The following is a 21,695-nucleotide window of genomic DNA, read 5'->3' on the forward strand; positions in this document are numbered from 1 at the left end:
AACAGGGAGGTCCATAACAGCACTATTTTATGGACATGGTGTTGTTATAGACCTCCACAACAAACCAATGCAAAGCAGTATACCAATGGACTTTCACTACAAAGCGTTAAAAACTTTTCTTACGTTAATGGTGCAGAAATGCAGCACAGCATAGCACTAGAGAAAGAGAAAGTTCTTTTCCTACTCAATGACTATGAGTATGCGCTTAATAAAAGGAAGAGGGAGAATGATTTGGCTTTGGCTCAAATGGTAGAACATGGCATCTATTCAAAAAGCAAACTGTGTTTAATTGGTATTCACATGAAGATTGAGGCCTAAAAAAGAAGTCAGCAAATAGGCGCGAAAATTTTTAGCTCGCCAGTCCAGTCCACAGCGACTGAAACTCTTCAGCGGTTCTAGTGTAAGTAGTAAGTAATATCAGCACAGTAGATACTGACATGTGTCCGCTAGCTCTGCTGCCCAAAAAAACTATCAGCTGTTCATCAGGAAATGTGGCATGGAATAAGTGTTGAGGGAACTCAAATGGAATACTGGTATATATTTGTGAGGCCATGGCCATCAAACCCGATTTTTGGACTGACATCCAGATGCTGAGCAATGCTTTTCAACAGACCCAAAAATACAATTTTAAACTCAAATAATACACTTGCAATCAGAACTTAGCAGAGGCAGTAGCCGCATTGAAACCAGAAACTAACCAAAGCAGTCATAAACACTGAAACAACCAGAAACTAGCAGAGGGCATCATCCCACTCAAATAAAAATAGATTTTGATAGTAGGTTCATTAAAATTATGGAAACTTAACAGAGGCAGTAGCCGCATCAAAACAATTGGAACTTAATAGAAGCAGTAGCTTCGTTGAAACAATCGGAACTTAGCATAGGCAGTAGCTACAATGAAACAATCGGAACTTAGCATAGACAGTAGCTACATTGAAACAATCGGAACTTAGCATATGCAGTAGCTACATTGAAACAATCGGAACTTAGCATAGGCAGTAGCTACATTGAAACAATCGGAATTTAGCATAGACAGTAGCTACATTGAAACAATCGGAACTTAGCATATGCAGTAGCTACATTGAAACAATCAAAACTTAGCATAGACAGTAGCTACATTGAAACAATCGAAACTTAGCATAGGCAGTAGCTTTATTGAAACAATCGGAACTTAGCATATGCAGTAGCTACATTGAAACGATCATAACTTAGCATAAGCAATAGCTACATTGAAACAATCGGAACTTAGCATAGACAGTAGCTACATTGAAACGATCATAACTTAGCATAGGCAGTAGCTACATTGAAACGATTGTAACTTAGCATAGGCAGTAGCTACATTGAAACGATCATAACTTAGCATAGGCAATAGCTACATTGAAACAATCGGAACTTAGCATAGGCAGTAGCTACATTGAAACAATCAGAACTTAGCATAGGCAGTAGCTACATTGAAACGATTGTAACTTAGCATAGGCAGTAGCTACATTGAAACGATCATAACTTAGCATAGGCAGTAGCTACATTGAAACAATCGGAACTTAGCATAGGCAGTAGCTACATTGAAACAATCGGAACTTAGCATAGGCAATAGCTACATTGAAACAATCGGAACTTAGCATAGACAGTAGCTAGATTGAACCAATCAGAACTTAGCATAGGCAGTAGCTACATTGAAACAACTAGAACTTAGCATAGACAGTAGCTACATTGAAACAACTAGAACTTAGCATAGGCAGTAGCTACATTGAAACAATCGGAACTTAGCATAGGCAGTAGCTGCATTGAAACAATCGGAACTTAGCAGCGGCAGTAGCCGCACTAAAACTAGAAACTTACCAAGATAGTTGCCAAACTGAAGTAATCAGAAATCACTGGAAGCTATACCAACCATTTACTTTAGCTGTATCCTTTATATCTATTACGTTCGACCAGAAGCGTACTGTTTGAGAGAAACTGATTAAATCGATTCACTTCAACTCTATTTTATTTGCTGCAAACGCTTGTTAATTGGTATTCATGCCTTTTATTGTGATAGATTTCAATTCGTCTGATTGTACCACAAAAAGAGTATTATTAAATTATACTACATATCACTTGTTGATGTATAAGTTTTGAAGTAATATCTTTATTTTGTTGCAATTCCTGCTGGTCTTGGTCAATTCTTGGTTGGACATACTGGGCATGCGTGTGGCATGATGGCTGATGTATTTGACGGTCAGCGCTTGACTGGTGTGCCATCACTGGATACAGAGCAGCACAGGGAGAGACACTGGAAACTGAGGAGATAACTTCTTAAGGTCATGATAGCAACCTTGATGAAAAAAAAACTAGTGACAGCTCAATTAAATTCACTAGATTAAGGCCTGTTACAAATAAAAATTTGTCTAAATATGTCAAAAAAAGCAAAATTTCAGAACTAACCCTCAAAATTAGTAAAGCAGCTACCGGTAGTTTTGAACCTAGGTCACTAGCTCATATGCAAAAGGCATTATCTGAAAAAATGAATCTAGGCTATCTGTAGCAACCATGTGGCAATCTAAATAGTAAAGTAGGCAAGTTATAAACAAGTTACAAGCTGTATAATAACTTGTGTGCTCTTTATAGCAATGATGAATATCAGGTAAGTGAAAGTACTAAACACATGTGTACAACACTTGTTTCAAAGTCAGAAGAATGTAAAATATTAATTCGCGTAAATATCACTGAGCAGGAACTGATAAAAAACCTGCAAAACAAAAGGTCAAAAAAAGGGCGAGACAATTTGATGAGGAGAATTTTGTCGATGGCTAAAAAATGCAGATGCTGTGCTTTCATCAACTATCAAAATCAGCGCCCAGAGCCAACCACAAAATCACTTGAGTTAGAGGTTTTCTACAGAGATGCACTAAAATATGCACACTTGGAAGCAGAAAAAATTACTAGGCATCACAAACTTCATTACCTTATGAAATATGTTGGTGGTGAAGTTAAAAATGCGCAATGAGCCGCTGTAGCATAAACACACAAGCACCATCATACAATGAGGCATGTCACTTGGAGGCATAGAGCAGTATGGAAACTAATTCACTATTACCAGGAACTTTCTTGAAGGCTCCAGTGACTGGTCAGCTATAAGGTCTATGAGAAGACAGTGATTTACTTGGATACATACGTAGAGCCATGAGCTCTATAGGATGACAATCAGTCCTAGACAGCCCACTGAAAAATGAAACAATAGTAGCCAAACTCTCTGACTGGGTAAAGTTATGATGACGAGAATTTTCTTCTAAAAAAGTTTCACAGAGATGACCGACCTTTAAAGATTTTGTTGAATTTGTCAAGGATAAAGCTGATATCACCAACGTAAATATATCACAAAATCTGAGAATTGAGAGAAAGGACAAAAAATAAGAGGATGAAAAAAAACCTGACAAGAGGAATGCTGACGTTTTTTTTCTGTATAAGGAATGGGACAAATCCTGATAACAGCAAACTTTGCCTACACCGTTTGCATACCATACTTATAAGCTATAGCCGAGTTTTATAAAATATACCTAGTTTTTATTTGCAAATGTTAAAATATATTTTGCTTGATGTAAGCTAATTATTTTCTTAGAGACGCATTGATTAGAAAATGGCTTCTTGTAAAGGTTTTTTAAACAAAAAAAAATATAGCGAGCTTCAATAGAGCGAGTTTTATTACCAATGATGCCATCTGTTGAAACTACAAATGGCCAGAGCTAACAGCATGTTTTCTTGTCTGTGACAGGCTTTGTGTGCATCAGGTTGATAAAGCAACCAAATTTGTTATTCCTGCAGGATCATGAGCATCATGCAAAAGCCTGTACAGCTCAGAAACAAAAGTATGCTGCTTATCAAAAGAAACCAGATCAATTCATTTTTGTAGTGATGAAGGCCATGTATATCTCAACAGTGTCAAAACAAGCAGGGAGATGAGCAAAAAGAATAAACCGTCAGCACTGAACACCACCTCTTTACAGCAATAACACCAGCGCTTTCAACTGTATCAGTGAAGCGGAGTAACTATAGTTTTAAAGCTCTTGTGGTGAAAACGTATGTAAAAAGGATTTTTACTTCGCTGGGAGAAATAGTACAAAATTAGTTGAAATGTAGTATGAAAAACACACAAGCTGGTATGGACAAACTTTTACAAGTATTGAAATTAATTACAAAAGCCTCGCAACAAAGCGTTTAGTTGCCCAACAACAAGCTGGTTAAGTTTAAGTTATTGTTAAAGAAAATTTGATAAAACCTTTGTGTAGAATCTGTGTGAGCCTACCATGGGGAGTTAAATTTGGGACAATCAAAAGATTCTGTGTGACAAGGGGTGTCATAAACGCAAAAACAACAGAAATCAAATATAAGGATTTTGAAGCTCATTTTGATGAGAAGAAATGGATTGTGAGGTGTAGCGAAATGGTGAGCCAAATTTGAGCAACAAGTGTGCGATGTATTCTGAACCTGCTAACGGTGAGGAAAACTTTGAAAATAAACTGAGCTAATGGATTGATGGCTGGTTAATAGATTGTGAGTACCAAATTCATGGAACAGTATCAGGCATTATTCTTCCTAAGGCCATGAAACAACCCGACAAATCATGAAAGGTATGCTGAGTAACGGATTATCGAGAGCTAAAGGTATATGTTAAAGGTAATCTAGAAGTTGACACTTTAGTATGTCAAAACTAGCAAAAAAGGGCACAAGTTAGGATGTAACATATGTATGGTAAACTTGGGTAAGGGTATTTGCAAGTACATGTTAGTAAACATTTGCAAAGATTTCAGGCAGTAAAGCATAATGAGGGATTATATATGTCATCACACATATGAAATTCAGTTACCCCTTTCACTGGGTAAAAGTCTCCAAAAAACGTCCGAGAGTCGTGTAATTTTTTGTTGACAAGTCAATAAATTTGGTATTCTATGAACATACATGGCTTGAGCTGACATTTACTAGATAGCTTTGGATGTTTTGCATTTTTATTAAAGTAAGATACTTTGTTTGGGGCTTTTACCAAACCCTTGTTTAGACACAGTCCATTAACTGCCCTTCATCACTCCACTGTTGAACTTTCCCTTAAATGCAGTTTGGACTGTGGTTGCAGAACTCCAATCCTTGCATGTGTACACCCGTAGTACTTGTTAGATTTTGCTACTATAAGCTTCTACAAATTTCTTCCATTTTGCTCAGTAAGAAGGAAAAAGTAATCAAAATACTTTAACAGTTGAGACCAACGGTGTATCTATATGTATATACATGTATATATATATCTCAAACTTTGTCTGTGTTTCTGTGTATTCGTCGTTGTGTATGTTCATCTATAGCTATTAAAATCTTGGAATAAATAATCCATACCGCAGAAGGTTTGATCTCAGGCTCTCCCTTTCACCAGTCCAACGCTTCACCAATTCAGTCAAACAAACTTGATGGATTCATTAGGCGATATATGTCACTATATGGGAGCAAATACGCTACCGCTCTCTGTTATAACACAGCGTGATGGCATAACGTCATGGAGAAGGGTAGCTCTTATTAGTAAGCTTTCTCAAATTATCCATTGGCAATGTGCCAGGCTAATAGCAAGTGGCAGGCAACTACATTACCTCCCACCAACAGAACAGATTTGGGTGTAAGAGCTCCACAGAAAGAAAGTCAACAGAGGCTTCTTCCAGAAGGGGCTGCTTCAGGTGTTGTAGCACTGAGCACCTCATTGCTAGCTGTCTTAGACAGCGACTACATGATGACTTGGCTGCCAGGTCTACCAGTGGTGGATCGAGTTTTCACGAAGAGGGCGCAGACAGAAGCGGCATGTCCTCTCCAATGGAAACAGAGTAGCATGAACTGGTACTTGCGTGCGGTCAGACAGTTTGGTACTGTCTGGGACAACTGGTAGGGCTATGTAGAGTAGTCACATGCGAGTTGTTCGGGCCATTCTCAACAGTTGTTGTATCAAGTGTCATGTAGACACATAAAGTGAGCGAACATTGGTAAGTCTGCAGGTGGTGGTGGAGTTTCCTATTAGGCCATGCCAGCTTTTTTTAACAGCCGATGGCAAAGTTTCTCGCATGGGAAGCTGATGTCGAGTCATCATCGGTTTGCATGGACACTGCTTTCATGTTACTGCGCCAGTAATGAGTGAGTTGAGGAATCTCGAGGTCGCCTGCCTTCTTGACGGTAATGTCATTGATCATATGTTGGATCATATTATATGATCATCATATTATATAACCATTGTCACTGTTTGAAAGGTTTAGATTCGAAATACAGTGTCCTGTGGGAAAAACCTCATGGAGTAGGATGCTGCAAGGTTTTTCAAAGAGAGCGCACTGTTAGTGCAGCCAGCAAGGCTGTGGATGACTCTGAGCCATCAACCTGCGGCAGTACGGGCCTTCTGTGGGTTGAGGACCCAGATTTTGTCGCGAGTTTGCCAAAGGCCACTGGACTGTTAGTTGGCGGTGATCTGGGGAGCTACCTCCAGACCAAGATCTCTGGAGCTCCAGACCAGGATCTCTGGAGCTCCAGACCAGGATCTCTGAGTATAAATGTACTCAGACACCTCAGGTGCGAGAGCACTATTACGCCAAACTTGAGAGCTAGATCTTGAAAGGCTAGCTGAAGCAGTGGCACGGGCATGTAGAAGGCATTGTTTCACTGCTGGCAGTGGTTAAGTCGACGAAAGGCAAAGTGCGTCCAGTCATGGATTATCGTGAGCTGAATGCATTTGTCGAGTGTCATACTGGTGATGACTTGATGGCGGTGTGCGCTGATAAGATTAGGAAATGGCAGCAGCTGCGGGGCGAGCTGAAGGTGGTCGACCTTAAGTCCGCATGCTTGCAGATCCACATTTCCAAGGACCAGTGAAAATATCAGGTCGTGAAGTACAAGGGTGTGCACTATGCCTTAACTCGATTGGGTTTTGGCCTGTCATGTGCACCAAGAATCATACCCTCAATCCTTTAAAAAGTTCTGTCATTGGACAAACGTGTTCATCGTGGTACTGATCACTATATTGATGACATAGTGGTTCCCGAGTCCGTACGGAGTGGTCAAAAGTTGAGAGACCACTTGGCTAGGTATGGGCTCGAGACAAAGGAGCCTGAAGCCCTCATTACTAGGTTACCCCAGTTACCAGGCCAAACATTCCAATCACCGGAGAAGACTTGGTCACCGTTGAAGCTTTTGCACAGAAAAGTCATTTTTAATCAATAAATACAACATTTTCTACTCTAAAATTTAAATGAAAGCACTTGTTTATTTCTGTGTGTGCTAGGAGTTAAAATAAGTTTATGCCATATATACACGCATATATTTATAACATTTTGGGAAAGCTTGGGCATATAGGCACTTCGCTTTTAGTAGTTCAAGTGAACCAGCTGAAACATTTTTAATTTAACCAATCGCCATTAAAGCTTGGCGGATTTAATATGTATATTAACAAATATTCCATAGTATGACAAGTTGGTCGTGTGGCATAGTGATTAGCATACTTGTTTGCACAACCAGTGTTTCTGAGTTCAATTCCAGTGCGAAATGGTTTGTTTGTTCCTGGCAGTTCAAGTGTGCATATTTTAATCGCTATAACTGTACATGTGACAGACCAACAACCCAACACTTAGATTCATATACATAGTTAGTTTGTTATACATTACATATATTTTATGGGTTCCATTGATATGCAAAGAAAAATTTTGTCATCGTCACAATAAATTTTTTTTTATACTTCAGTTGAAATTCCTACAGTGAGCCACATGTAAACAGTGGAACGCACCTGCAATTGTCTTCCCTGGCTTTTGTTGACATTTGGAAATAACCTCCTTGCTATGGAGTTAAACGTCAACAAACAATGCTTTGACTAACTTAAGGCAACCAATCTAAACTAGCCAGAAGTATAAAATACTGTTTCCCTTCGTTTAAATCCAGGAGACGTTCATCACATTTTCTTCCAACTTAGATTCTGATATTAAGAAACACAGGACTAAACTATAACTGGTCTAATATGAGAAGATATACCATAGCACTTTATTGGTATGTTGTTATTACACCCGACTCTACTGGTGTTAGTGCAGTCTACTCTCGTGCATTGGCACTGCAAAGCATAAGTACATGTATTTTCTTACTTTAAACAGTTGAGAGAAAAACAATCGAAAATTTCTACGAGCCAACCAACATTTTTGGGGAGTGGTTGCTGCACATGTCTCCAAGTAGTCACAGACATGAGCGGGCAAATCTGAAATATATGTTTTTTATATCAAAATGTAAATGCATGTCTTACCTATGTGTTAATGAGACTGAACTGCTGCCATGCGCAAGAGCCTGGATATACTGTGTATTTCTCTTATTTATAAATTACAAAACACATTGTGTTTATAAAATATTTCGAATCGAGCTACATTTTAAAATAGCAACAAATGTCAGGAAACGCCAAAAGAAGGTGGCACGTGATGGCAGGTGGCACGTGATGGCAGGTGGCACGTGATGGCAGGTGGCACATGATGGCAGTAGGTATAGTCTTCATGTTATAAAAATAAACCAGAGCCTGGACAGATGATATACCATTATCAATTGAAAACTATATACCATAGCAATATCAATGTTTAATTAATTTCAATTTTGTTTAATTTGAAACTGCCAAATCCTTATTTTTTGGCAAGTTCATACAAATTCTATGGAATATATGAAACATTCCACCAACAAGTATACAGTGTTTAGTTTTAAAATACATAACACAACTTGCAGATATGAACGGAAGCATATGGATGATTACATACAATGTAAAGACTAAAATATATGCTCCTTTTGACAGAGAATAAGAAGAAATAACTTTTACACTCAGATTATACAGATATCTTTATACAAAAACTCTAGAATACACTTCTAAACAGGCAGAGCCACGGGCTTCAATGTCAGAATGTGCTCAAAGTTCTTGTGCACTCTGTCAAAGTGTGAACCTTCCCAGAAGACTTTGCCACAACGAGCGCAGCAGAAGAACGCGTCAATATTGGATAAAATCTTCTCCGAGATGGGTTCCAGCTGTAGGAAACAAAGGTTACATACTGTAGGTTACATACCGTAGTTACATACTAGACTTATAGGTTAGAGCGGGCCTCCTGTGAAACTGCATGAGTTTTCATGATTTATACACGGAAAGATAGCTCCAGGTGAATAGACTGTTTGTGAAACAAGGTTTAGTCGTGAGAGTAAGTAAGAAAGAGTAAAAGAAAGACTGAATCACAGCTGAGATAAAGCAACAGCTCATGTAATAGTAGTAGTACATGTAGTTTTACTTCAACTTGCTGTAACCATATGCAGAATTAACCATATGTTAATGGTAACCTTAATGGTTACCATAATAGTTACCATATGTTCACATTAATGCCTGGTTCAGACCAATGTAGTATGCAGGGGGTGTGAGGTGCTGCACCCTGCTATGCAAACTTATGCAGGTGTGCGATTGATGTGAACCAAATAGCTATGAAATCACAGAATGATCCAACTAACTCCTGCACGCACTCGACAAGAGTATTGTCCTGCATGGTCGTGGGCTCAGTACGCTACGCAAGGAATAATGTAAATCGAGTGGGCAGCATAATCTCAGACTCATGTGTCCCACCAGTAGCGAGCGAACAAAAATTGTGTAGCAATCGATTGAACCGGTAACAACATTTCTTTCTGTAGGATTTAATAGTTGTGTGATTGTGTGATTGCGGAGTACACGCAGGATAGCTTGCACGCCATACATGCGACATTGGTCTGAACCAGGCATAACGAAAATAAAAATTCTGGCATTTTTATGTCTATTAGGCCGTAAGGAAGTACTTACTACCGTTTGTCATAGAGTTATTACTAGTCTCTGCCATACAACGACAACTCCAAACACTACCATATAATTGCGTTGCAATGATAGCTAATTAGGTGACTTTATCCCTACAGTATAATAACAAGTAATAGTGAACAAACATGGCAGTTCCATCACCATTGTGCATAGCTTCAACTATATAATTTTCTTAAACAGTTCATAGCTGAACTAATTGATCGATTGGCTGGTAAACACAGAATTATCAAGGTATAATCTCACCTGCAGATGCATGCCATTGGTGAGTGTTATGTTTGCCTGGCTGTATCCTTCTGATGGCTTTAGTAAGGCCCAAGCATCAGGGGAAGGAGGAGGCCTAGACACATACCTCCTATACATTTCTGCCATGATAAACTTGTCTATTATGATGTAGATGTCATTGTTGCATATCTACAACATATATACTACACTACATACAGTGCTCATAGATATACGTGTACTTGTAAGTAATGCATACAAGGCAGATTAACTAGCACAATTATAGAGAAATTCTATCTAGGAACAGGTTCTGAAACAGTAGCTGCATTTCCTGGGCTCATTCTTATTCAAGTTGTAAGATAAAAATATGCCCGACTATCAAAAGGTTGCAAGCAGATCTTCAAAGCAATCGAATAACAAGGCTACCACCTCATGTGTAGTGAAGCTGTGTGACTATAGCGAGAGACACCTGCTGAATGTGTCAAGCCACCAAAGTAATACCTTATTAACATGCTTATAAGTGACACTAACCTGACACCGGCTGAATATGTTCTCAGCTACTATCTCTATTTTGAAATGTTTAAGTACTGCGAGGGCTTGCTGACGAGCAGACAACTCCGTATCTACACCAAAACACCTGCCAGCATCTGTGATGGATGACAATCTTGCGAATGGCTACATAGAAAGGAAAAAAATATTTGACCTTGACTTCAGGTGAGCGAAGGCAGCAAAGTTAAACTAACAAAAAATAGTGGTCTGAAATTTAGTTCAAAAATTGTTTTACTCTTGGCTGAGTAACAATATAATGATATGGTTGACAGTCAAAGGCGCTACCACTAGGAGGACTCGAACCACCAACCCCATAGTTGACAGTCAAAGGTGCTACCACTAGGAGAACTCGAACCACCAACCCCATAGTTGACAGTCAAAGGTGCTACCACTAGGAGAACTCGAACCACCAACCCCATGGTTGACAGTCAAAGGCGCTACCACTAGGAGGAGTCGAACCACCAACCCCATAGTTGACAGTCAAAGGTGCTACCACTAGGAGAACTCGAACCACCAACCCCATAGTTGACAGTCAAAGGTGCTACCACTAGGAGAACTCGAACCACCAACCCCATGGTTGACAGTCAAAGGCGCTACCACTAGGAGGAGTCGAACCACCAACCCCATGGTTGACAGTCAAAGGTGCTACCACTAGGAGGACTCGAACCACCAACCCCCATGGTTGACAGTCAAAGGCGCTACCACTAGGAGTCGAACCACCAACCCCATAGTTGACAGTGAAAGGTGCTACCACTAGGAGGACTCGAACCACCAACCCCATGGTTGATAGTCAAAGGCGCTACCACTAGGAGGAGTCAAACCACCAACCCATGGTTGACAGTCAAAGGCGCTACCACTAAGAGGACTCGAACCACTAACCCCATGGTTGACAGTCAAAGGCGCTACCACTAGGCCACCCTGACTGAGTAAAACAACCTGATTAAAAGAGTTCATGGGTTCATCACTGTTTACCTTCCCCGCTGTCAGTATTATCCTATTCTCGGTAAGAGATATTCTGGCTGCATCGTCATGATCATCTCCCCTTTCATCATTCATGATGTGTACATCAACTCCGAGTAGCCGTAGTTGCTTCCCCAGACCTGGCAAAGTTCGCAATGACTGCTAGATAACTACAGATTAAAATAAATTCTCGAGTGTACACCAAGATCTGCGGAAAGTTTACTGACCAAGGCTGTTCAGACTTTTCTTTAGGTGAGCAATGAGCCAACAGTTCTAGTCAGTATAAGAATGAAATGATGTAAAATGAATAGAACAACAACGATGATAATCAGAGCACACGAAGAGCACATACATGTACTTGGGATATCATATATCTACTGTGAATAACACGCACCCTGCAGCATGTTGCTCACGACAAACTTTATCGATTTTACGCTGTTCTCCAAAGCAACCTGTGACACTTCACCAAATACTTCCTCTCCAGTTGGAACTTTCTTTTCACTCTTCTTTTTTCCTTTACTCTTGCTAAACACACATCATAGCAACCTCACACGTAACAGTACTCGATATCCTCCATTAGTGAAGCCTTAGATCTTACCTACATGATACCCGCCTTTAGTAAATTCTTAAATATTCCCTACTTGACATCCACTCTTAGACCTTATGTACTTGACATCCACTCTTAGTGAAGCCCTAGATCTTACATACTTGACATCCACTCTTAGTGAAGCCTTAGATCTTACGTACTTGACATCCACCCTTAGTGAAGCCTTAGATCTTACATACTTGACATACACCCTTAGTGAAGCCTTAGATCTTACGTACTTGACATCCACCCTTAGTGAAGCCTTAGATCTTATGTACTTGACATCTACCCTTAGTGAAGCCTTAGATCTTACGTACTTGACATCCACCCTTAGTGAACCCTTAGCCCTTATGTACTTGACATCCATCCTTAGTGAAGCCTTAGATCTTACGTACTTGACGTCCACCCTTAGTGAAGCCTTAGCTCATACGTACTTGACATCCACCTTTAGTGAAGCCTTAGATCTTACGTACTTGACATCCACCCTTAGTGAAGCCTCAGATCTTATGTACTTGGCATCCACCCTTAGTGTATCCTAAACTTGACTTTTTTAATACTTTTCCTTTGAGAAGCCTTAGATCTCCCACCCTTAGATACACACACTGTGAAGCCTCTGATCAGACATATTCAGATGTTGATGCTTAATGAAGTCTTAGATGCATGCAAATAACAGCGAACAGCGTGGCCATGGTTACACACTATTAGTTAACAATTTAAAGCCTATTTTGTTTTAGTGCAAGTAAACTTTATAAAAAGCAAACCAAATTTTTCCAACAAGCTTTAGAATTGATGCAAAAGTAAAATGTCTAACCTAATCTAAAGCTGGGAGTCCAATGATAGCTATTGTCTGTCAACAATACTAACTAAATATCAACGATTACCTTTTCTTGGACGAACTAGGGGCCTTCTTGTTCTTGTATGTCTCAGGGCAAACATATATGTTTAGTTCATCAACAAGCTTCTCGAAGACTTTCCAAAGTTCGAGGAGACAAAAGGCATCAAGAGCGGCGTAGGTGAGCTGAGAGTCGCGCAGGGGTCGTCGCTCCCAGTCAGACATTTGCTCCTGCTTATCCAGGATCTGACCACCAAGAAATAGGCGCACGGCTTCACTTAACCCTAGTGTAAAGGATGATATTGTATAGCGAGATATAAGCGGATACCACTCAGGACTTCAACGTATTCTCAGGATCAGGCTACTTTACTAGTTCAGGCTGTAGTACCGATTAATCTTTCTAGGAATAAAAACTCCCAGTAAGCGCGCTTATATTTAAAACACCTAGAGGGTATAATCTATTTTATTAATTCCCGTTAAAACTTTGAAGAATGAGGTTATTTATGAACTTCTAGGATCACCAGATGCCAGCCATTAGCCTGTCAAAGTCTGCATAGTGTTCATTCAGTAAGAGCGATCAAGATGATATAACGCTTGGATGGAAACAGCAAAGAACAGGTTTTATCTCTTGTGCTGCGAGGAACATTTAATCAAATGAAAATAATGGCCATTGAACTCTAGTGTCGATTGGCACAGTACCATCGATCAGCAGCTCTACGGGCTAAAGTGAAAGAGCATTTTTTCAGGCAAATAAACATAAAAACGCGCCCGCCTTTGTATTAGAATGCAATTGCAAATCCTGCCTTGGACACATTTTATGCATCCTTTGGAACAGCCAATGCCTTCTTCCCATCTGCTATACATTACCGTAAAGGAATAAAATGTCTAGAGATAGTGATACAAGTGCTCATAGACACACTACTAATCTAATACCCACAAAGCCATAAGCAAAGTCAAAGCACATAAAGTCGCTAATATAAATGCCAACTGTTGCTAGCCAAAGTTTTGTTAAAACTGCTGGTATAAAATACCCACTTACATTATTAGTGTCTTCGAATTTGTGTTTTTGCAAGTGTAACTGTTGCTGACATAATTTACAACGATTTATCTGCATGAGTTTTGTGAAGGAATTAACAGCTAAGTTTTTGAAGTATGCAGCTGCCTCTCTGTAAATTGTCCCTAAATACATTAGAAATGATAGTAGACAAGCATAGTTTTTTAATCTATAAGATATGCATGTACTTGGCAACCAGTACAGTCTAGCCCACCTCCTTCATAACATATTTCAAAGATAGGTGAATGGCATTGTTCAATGAGCGATCAGGAACCATCTTACATTCGGCGGTCTCTTGTCCAGCACTTAATAATTCTATAGAGCTGTAAATATACTCACTTTTCAACAAATTAATAAAATACCGAATAATAAAATATCGAATTATATGAGTGCCCAGGTGTTTTTTATTGACAAAATACCACTTTTGACTCAAATTCTGAAGCCTCCCACTTATCTAAATGGTAACAAGAAATTGTTAAATACTATCCTAGCCAGAGAGAGAACAACTATTAACACCAAGTAACAGAGCGAACTAATAAACTAATGATTACCTTTCTCTGATTGCTGACAAGGAAGAATGCCTTTGTTATCACAGACTGCCGACTGCACATTGCATAAATCCAGCATGTTAACTATATTCCGATCACCCCAAGCATCTATTGCTTTACGTAGTATCTTGATGTCTGCCGAGAAACCGTAACCTACCAACAGTTCATAAGTGACTATAGAAACAGGGCTAAAAATAATAACATACCGGTAGGCTGATCGAAAAAAGACGGGAAAAAACATGGAGAGACAACTCCAAATGAACTAGCTATTAAATAAAGGGATGCTGTAAGATTTCCAAAGGATGCCATAGAGGCCTACACATTACTATACATAAAAAACACTCATTGTAGAATGGGATATGAGATAACATACGTTTAGTCCTTAATATGACGATAAACTTAAAGCTACTTTCTCCATACTACTTTCAGCGATAAGTCACCAACACAGTAATTACTTTATTGATGGCCCACGAATGAATCCAATAATCCGCAAAACCATAGTCTGCATCATCCACATGCATGATGCAGACTATAGTTCCTTTTATTAGGCAGCTAAGGTATATAGATGGTTTCAATTATGTACTTATCCGCTATCAACAGACCCTATGTGACTTGATTATCATAAAATAAACTAATGAAAAACTACCATGAATCTAAAACTGTTAGATGTACGCGATTAGGATTCACACTGAGCTCTCCAACGAAATGGAAAGGAATCCAATTGTGCGCCAAAACTAATAAGCAAGAATTTCCAACTCTTTTATCCTCTAATAGTTTAGACGTTTAGGATTATCCTCTCATGGCTTAGACCTTTAGGATTATCCTCTCATGGCTTAGACCTTTAGGATTATCCTCCCATGGTTTAGACCTTTAGGATTATCCTCTCATGGTTTAGACCTATAGGACTATCCTCTCATGGCTTAGACATTGAGGATTATCCTTTCATGGCTTAGACCTTGAGAATTATCCTTTCATGGATTAGAGCTTCCGGATTATCCTCTCATGGATTAGAGCTTCACGATTACTTAGTGCAGCTTATATACTCACCTAGCTTTAGGAGGTCCCCGTTCATGAATACCTCATCGATGAGTGGAGACCAATCGAGTCCCTCAATAGCGGCGAGTGAAAGAACATCAAAAATATAAACATCCGTCCATGTGGCCAGCTGAAGTATAGAGAGACGGGAGCTAACTCCTGCGGCGAACACGGGCTTCCACTCAGCATCTACCCCTATCCAGCCAGATTCTGCCTGCATAGAAGAAAACACATTGCTGGCGATCTAATTTGCCAATAATGAACACGAGAAGCATTTTCTACAGATCTCTAGATTAATGACAAACTCAGACAAAAACCCCTAACTCTTCCTTCCACTCAGCTAGATAGACCTAGTCAAGAGAAAAATATAAAATTAATAATAATTCACTAATTATTTGAATAACTTTAATGGCTTATTCCTCTGTCCACTAATAATATAATGATTTTAATAAGATTATAGTGTTGAGTAAAAACTCAGTGATGACCCAGAGCATAGACAAGGCATCTTGGTTAGCCTGAAATAGTCGACAAACCCGAGAGCTAAAATTGACAATGAACCAGCATTGATACAGAAGCTGAATCTATCAGTAGCAAGCTACAGGTACTCAGCACTACCATCAAAAACTTTACTATCAAAAAATATCTTACACCGAAGATCATAACTTCCCAGTATTATATAATCCATAATAATAAATACCACTTTTTCATTGCATGTACATCTGTGTGTGCATCTATTAGTCTGTGTCAACGCTATGCATTTTCACATTTTTTGGCTGATTTCAAGCAAATGACACACGCGTATGCTCCGTGCCTTCGGCGGATCACTGAAAATATTTCGTTTCAATACTCTCCTTGGCTCCTGAGAACCAGTCTATTTAAGACCGACCTGCAGGCTATTTGATTACAAATGAAACAAATCCCGAGCAGCACCAGCAGCAGGCTTATTGCTAGCAACGTATAATCTTAATAGGTGTATAATTGTAACTTTATTGAAAGTTTATGCATGTGTATAAACTTTCATTAAAGCGAGGGCCTCTAACGGGTTCTCCATTACAAATACGAATAAAAAAGCATTGAGAAACACAAGAAGTTGTGTACCAACCTAAAACAGGCTAACACATACCTTAACAAGGCATTTGACAGAGCTGTGGAAGTCTTCACTTGTAGCCACAGTATGGATGGTATGGGAAGATAACTTCAGCTTGTAATACTCCACAGCCGGAGTAGTGACTTCGTTATCCCAGTTTTCAGAGACAGGTGATGTGGCCATTGGCGTATAGTGAACTATATCGTGTCCCAGCATGTTCTCTGGCACATGCATGTCTTTGAACCACTTGTGGGCCTCCTGCCGTGTACCGCAAGTAATGAATATATGACAGCAGTTAGCGGATCAGTCATGTTGGACAAGTGCAAAGATTTACTGCTAAATCATGTAACGCACTAATATACAGTCACACCTTTGCACTCAAATATAATCCATTTTGGAGCAGGCTTCGTATGTTACAACTAGTAGTATCTTAAAAAAGATGTTCTCATAAGAACAGAGTGCATTTAATTTCGTTATTCCGCAATAATTTCTTGATTTATAATGCAGATAGTTACACACAACAATAAAACGAATGTATTATGTAACAAATTAAAAGCAAGTTAATGAAGACAAGTATAGAATGAGTTTTTATTGTTACTTTACGTTACCTTAAGAGACGCAAGCAAAAGTGTAAAGTTAGTGATATAGGCAATAAATTGTAGACTAGGTCAAGGACGCAGAGGTAGTGAGGTAAATGCGAAAGTTGAGGTTTGACTGTACTTGGTAGAAAGTTGAATTTGCTAGTTGCTCACCTCAAGGTCATAGGAAGCGAGCTTGTTCAAGAACTCTGCCTGTGAGATCACATCTTCAGGCATGGCTCCTCGGGTCAGCTCAGCCCAGTTATCATAGGCCATCGTGCGATCGTGGTAGTGTTTGAACAGTAGATGTCTGCAATATTCAAGTCTTGCTAGCCAATTAGTTATTGTCAAATAGATTTTAGAGCCTGCATCAAGCTCACAAACTACAAGTAATCATTCAGAAAGCGCATGAACTAGGAGCACCTGCAGTGAATGCTTGAACTAGAGGCACAAGCAGAGGGTACATGAACTAGGAGTACCTGCAGTGAATGCTTGAACTAGAGGCACAAGCAGAGGGTATATGAACTAGGAGTACCTGCAGTGAATACTTGAACTAGAGGCACAAGCAGAGGGTACATGAACTAGGAGCACCTGCAGTGAATGCTTGAACTAGAGGCACAAGCAGAGGGTACATGAACTAGGAGTACCTGCAGTGAATACTTGAACTAGAGGCACAAGCAGAGGGTACATGGACTAGGAGTACCTGCAGTGAATGCTTGAACTAGAGGCACAAGCAGAGGGTACATGAACTAGGAGTACCTGCAGTGAATGCTTGAACTAGAGGCACAAGCAGAGGGTATATGAACTAGGAGTACCTGCAGTGAATACTTGAACTAGAGGCACAAGCAGAGGGTACATGAACTAGAAGCACCTGCAGTGAATGCTTGAACTAGAGGCACAAGCAGAGGGTACATGAACTAGGAGTACCTGCAGTGAATACTTGAACTAGAGGCACAAGCAGAGGGTACATGGACTAGGAGTACCTGCAGTGAATGCTTGAACTAGAGACACAAGCAGAGGGTACATGAACTAGGAGTACCTGCAGTGAATACTTGAACTAGAGGCACAAGCAGAGGGTATATGAACTAGGAGTACCTGCAGTGAATACTTGAACTAGAGGCACAAGCAGAGGGTACATGGACTAGGAGCACCTGCAGTGAATACTTGAACTAGAGGCACAAGCAGAGGGTACATGAACTAGGAGCACCTGCAGTGAATACTTGAACTAGAGGCACAAGCAGAGGGTACATGAACTAGGAGCACCTGCAGTGAATACTTGAACTAGAGGCACAAGCAGAGGGTACATGAACTAGGAGTACCTGCAGTGAATGCTTGAACTAGAGGCACAAGCAGAGGGTACATGAACTAGGAGCACCTGCAGTGAATGCTTGAACTAGAGGCACAAGCAGAGGGTATATGAACTAGGAGCACCTGCAGTGAATGCTTGAACTAGAGGCACAAGCAGAGGGTACATGAACTAGGAGCACCTGCAGTGAATACTTGAACTAGAGGCACAAGCAGAGGGTACATGAACTAGGAGCACCTGCAGTGAATACTTGAACTAGAGACACAAGCAGAGGGTACATGAACTAGGAGCACCTGCAGTGAATACTTGAACTAGAGGCACAAGCAGAGGGTACATGAACTAGGAGTACCTGCAGTGAATACTTGAACTAGAGGCACAAGCAGAGGGTACATGAACTAGGAGTACCTGCAGTGAATACTTGAACTAGAGGCACAAGCAGAGGGTACATGAACTAGGAGTACCTGCAGTGAATACTTGAACTAGAGGCACAAGCAGAGGGTACATGAACTAGGAGCACCTGCAGTGAATGCTTGAACTAGAGGCACAAGCAGAGGGTACATGAACTAGGAGCACCTGCAGTGAATACTTGAACTAGAGGCACAAGCAGAGGGTACATGAACTAGGAGCACCTGCAGTGAATACTTGAACTAGAGGCACAAGCAGAGAGTACATGAACTAGGAGTACCTGCAGTGAATACTTGAACTAGAGGCACAAGCAGAGGGTACATGGACTAGGAGTACCTGCAGTGAATACTTGAACTAGAGGCACAAGCAGAGGGTACATGAACTAGGAGTACCTGCAGTGAATACTTGAACTAGAGGCACAAGCAGAGGGTACATGAACTAGGAGTACCTGCAGTGAATACTTGAACTAGAGGCACAAGCAGAGGGTACATGAACTAGGAGTACCTGCAGTGAATACTTGAACAGGGAGCAAATGCAACAAGCATAAAAGGCCCTTGAGATGCAAATACATGCTTCAATCGCTACAACTAAAACAGCTAAAAAAATAAGTTACCCAATGAATGCCATCCCTTGCGATCTAGAGAGATTAGGGCAGTCGTCCGAAGAAATGCCATATTTCTTCATCAAACGTGTACCATGTTTGTTCATAGTTTTATGGTTGAAGCGGATTACTATATTCTGTAAAAATACCAACAATTAGCAACCGTGCAAAACAATAAAGGAGTTACATAACCACACCTCCTTCCTCAATGAGACCAAACAAATAGAATAGTACCCTAAATAACAACAGGTACGTAAAACTTTAGCGATCATGACAGAAGTTTTACCAACACTTCCGCTAATCTCTCAAAGAAAAAGGAAATGAGGTATTTCAAAAACGATTTGACAAAAATCTAGACATTCACAATGACTTATTCAATTCATAATACCAAAAACACTCGATAAATTGAAGAAGCAATAGACTGTATATTCATATACTTGTTATTACAATGCCAACAATTTAGCTGATCCTAGTTCAAGAAAAGGCAAGTCTTTTCATTGAGAGTAGCAAGCTCCCTACATGCTCTGCTATGATCTTATCCTATGATCCCATCCCACAATACGGTTAGAAATATTCAATAGATATTTGAAGAAGAGCTCAGTGAAATACACAATGCCTATTTACTATTTCTACATCTCATTAGCTGTTAGACAATGTATAATATAATGACCAACTTTCTTTGAATTCTTAAAGATTCCTGCAAATCAAAAATATATTTATAAAAAAGGAGCTTAAACGGTCGACTTTATAATATGCCTACTCCTTTGAGGAGAGGTGAGGAAAGTCAACGATGATAATTTCAACCTCAAACTAAGTGAGATTCGTCTGCCTTCGGTAACAATAAACATAATGGATGAGCAGCTTATGTAGATGTACCTTGATATGGGAAGGAATAATGGAAGCAAGATCAAAATTAGGAGCGCATATCTGGTCGAAGAACTGAACTAGCTTAACTTGCTCTTCTGCTGAGTCTCTCACCAATGTCTCAACAACATTCAGTTTATCCTCAAGCAAGAGTGGTACCACCAGGAGGCTGTTCAGATCATACTCACGGTGCAACCGTAGGCAATTAATAAAAGTGGCTGCTTCCTACAAAACAAGGCAAGCCTGCAGAGATAAGATAACTTCAAATAGATAAAACGATTTACTTCAGACAGTTAATTTAGCCAGAGTAGGAAATGAAAAAATGCTGAAACACTCTTATGTGACCTTACTTTAAGTTGCCCATTGCTCAGCAGTTTATTGGCAAAGGGGAGACCGAGATGGCTGGCAGAGCGGAGCTGAAATGCTGTTGCTATGTAATCCAAGAGCTGCGCAAACACAACTCGCTCATTTCTAGTGGCGAGAGTAAGAGCTCTCGACTGCAAGTCCTCCGTAAGTTGTTCACACACAGATGTTTGGGTTTTGATCCAATGAGAAAACTCTCTTGCCATAGAACATGTCAGAGTTGTCGACCTTACTTCATGCGCATCAGAACAGCTCTGGAGCATAGAGAGCGTATCAGAAAACGGTGTGGATGATTTTGTAAGAAACTGCTTAAACCGTGTGACTGCCGCTTGATTATTCCTACTTTTCCACAGTTTTTCAATTTCCTGAAGTTCATTAGCAATAGCACTTGTGGGCTGTAAATCAGCCCTTGCCGTGCTGCCGATCGTCTGATATTCAGCTGGTCCATGACTTCTATAGCCAGTTACACCACCTCTGCCGTAGTCTCTCGATTGGTTAAAATGGGGAGGCGGTTGGTGCTGCTGATACTGCTGCATGAATCTGCCACGACCACGCCCTCGACCCCTAGCTCGTGAGCTCTTATTTCCCCTTGAGCTAAAATTGTCATTATCCCTGCTTGCCATTGATACACACTCAGCGTCTGATCCACTAGACCCACTAAAGAGTTGCCCGTCACTTGATGGTTTTCTAGTGATATTCTCAAGCAGTGTATCTTCTTCCTCCAGTTCTTGAGTGCCCACGCTAAATACTTTGGCATATAAAGATGATAATAACTGAAATAACGCGTGTGCAACAATGATCATGCTGCTATCACCTCCATTGATGCCTACAAAATACAACAGACCATTGTTTCATCCAAATTAAAGTAGAAGG

The 21,695-nt window shown here is 40.1% G+C and overlaps 1 protein-coding gene across 1 annotated transcript; it reads right to left on the minus strand.

The window, feature by feature from the left end:
• Positions 1–8,314: 8,314 nt before the first annotated feature.
• On the minus strand, positions 8,315–21,634 carry LOC137399563 (exonuclease mut-7 homolog). The gene is made up of 13 exons (XM_068085741.1): positions 20,810–21,634; positions 20,472–20,684; positions 19,608–19,732; positions 17,458–17,593; positions 16,742–16,963; positions 15,631–15,832; positions 14,587–14,736; positions 13,031–13,265; positions 11,958–12,088; positions 11,576–11,703; positions 10,586–10,729; positions 10,079–10,246; positions 8,315–9,033 (listed from the first exon to the last, which is right to left on the minus strand). Exons 1-13 carry the CDS (start codon positions 21,623–21,625, stop codon positions 8,878–8,880), a joined length of 2,826 nt encoding a protein of 941 aa, XP_067941842.1. The 5' UTR covers positions 21,626–21,634; the 3' UTR covers positions 8,315–8,877.
• Positions 21,635–21,695: the final 61 nt, after the last annotated feature.

The sequence above is a fragment of the Watersipora subatra genome, chromosome 7, assembly GCF_963576615.1.
Source record: "Watersipora subatra chromosome 7, tzWatSuba1.1, whole genome shotgun sequence".
In the NCBI taxonomy this organism is placed as follows: Eukaryota; Metazoa; Bryozoa; class Gymnolaemata; order Cheilostomatida; family Watersiporidae; genus Watersipora; species Watersipora subatra.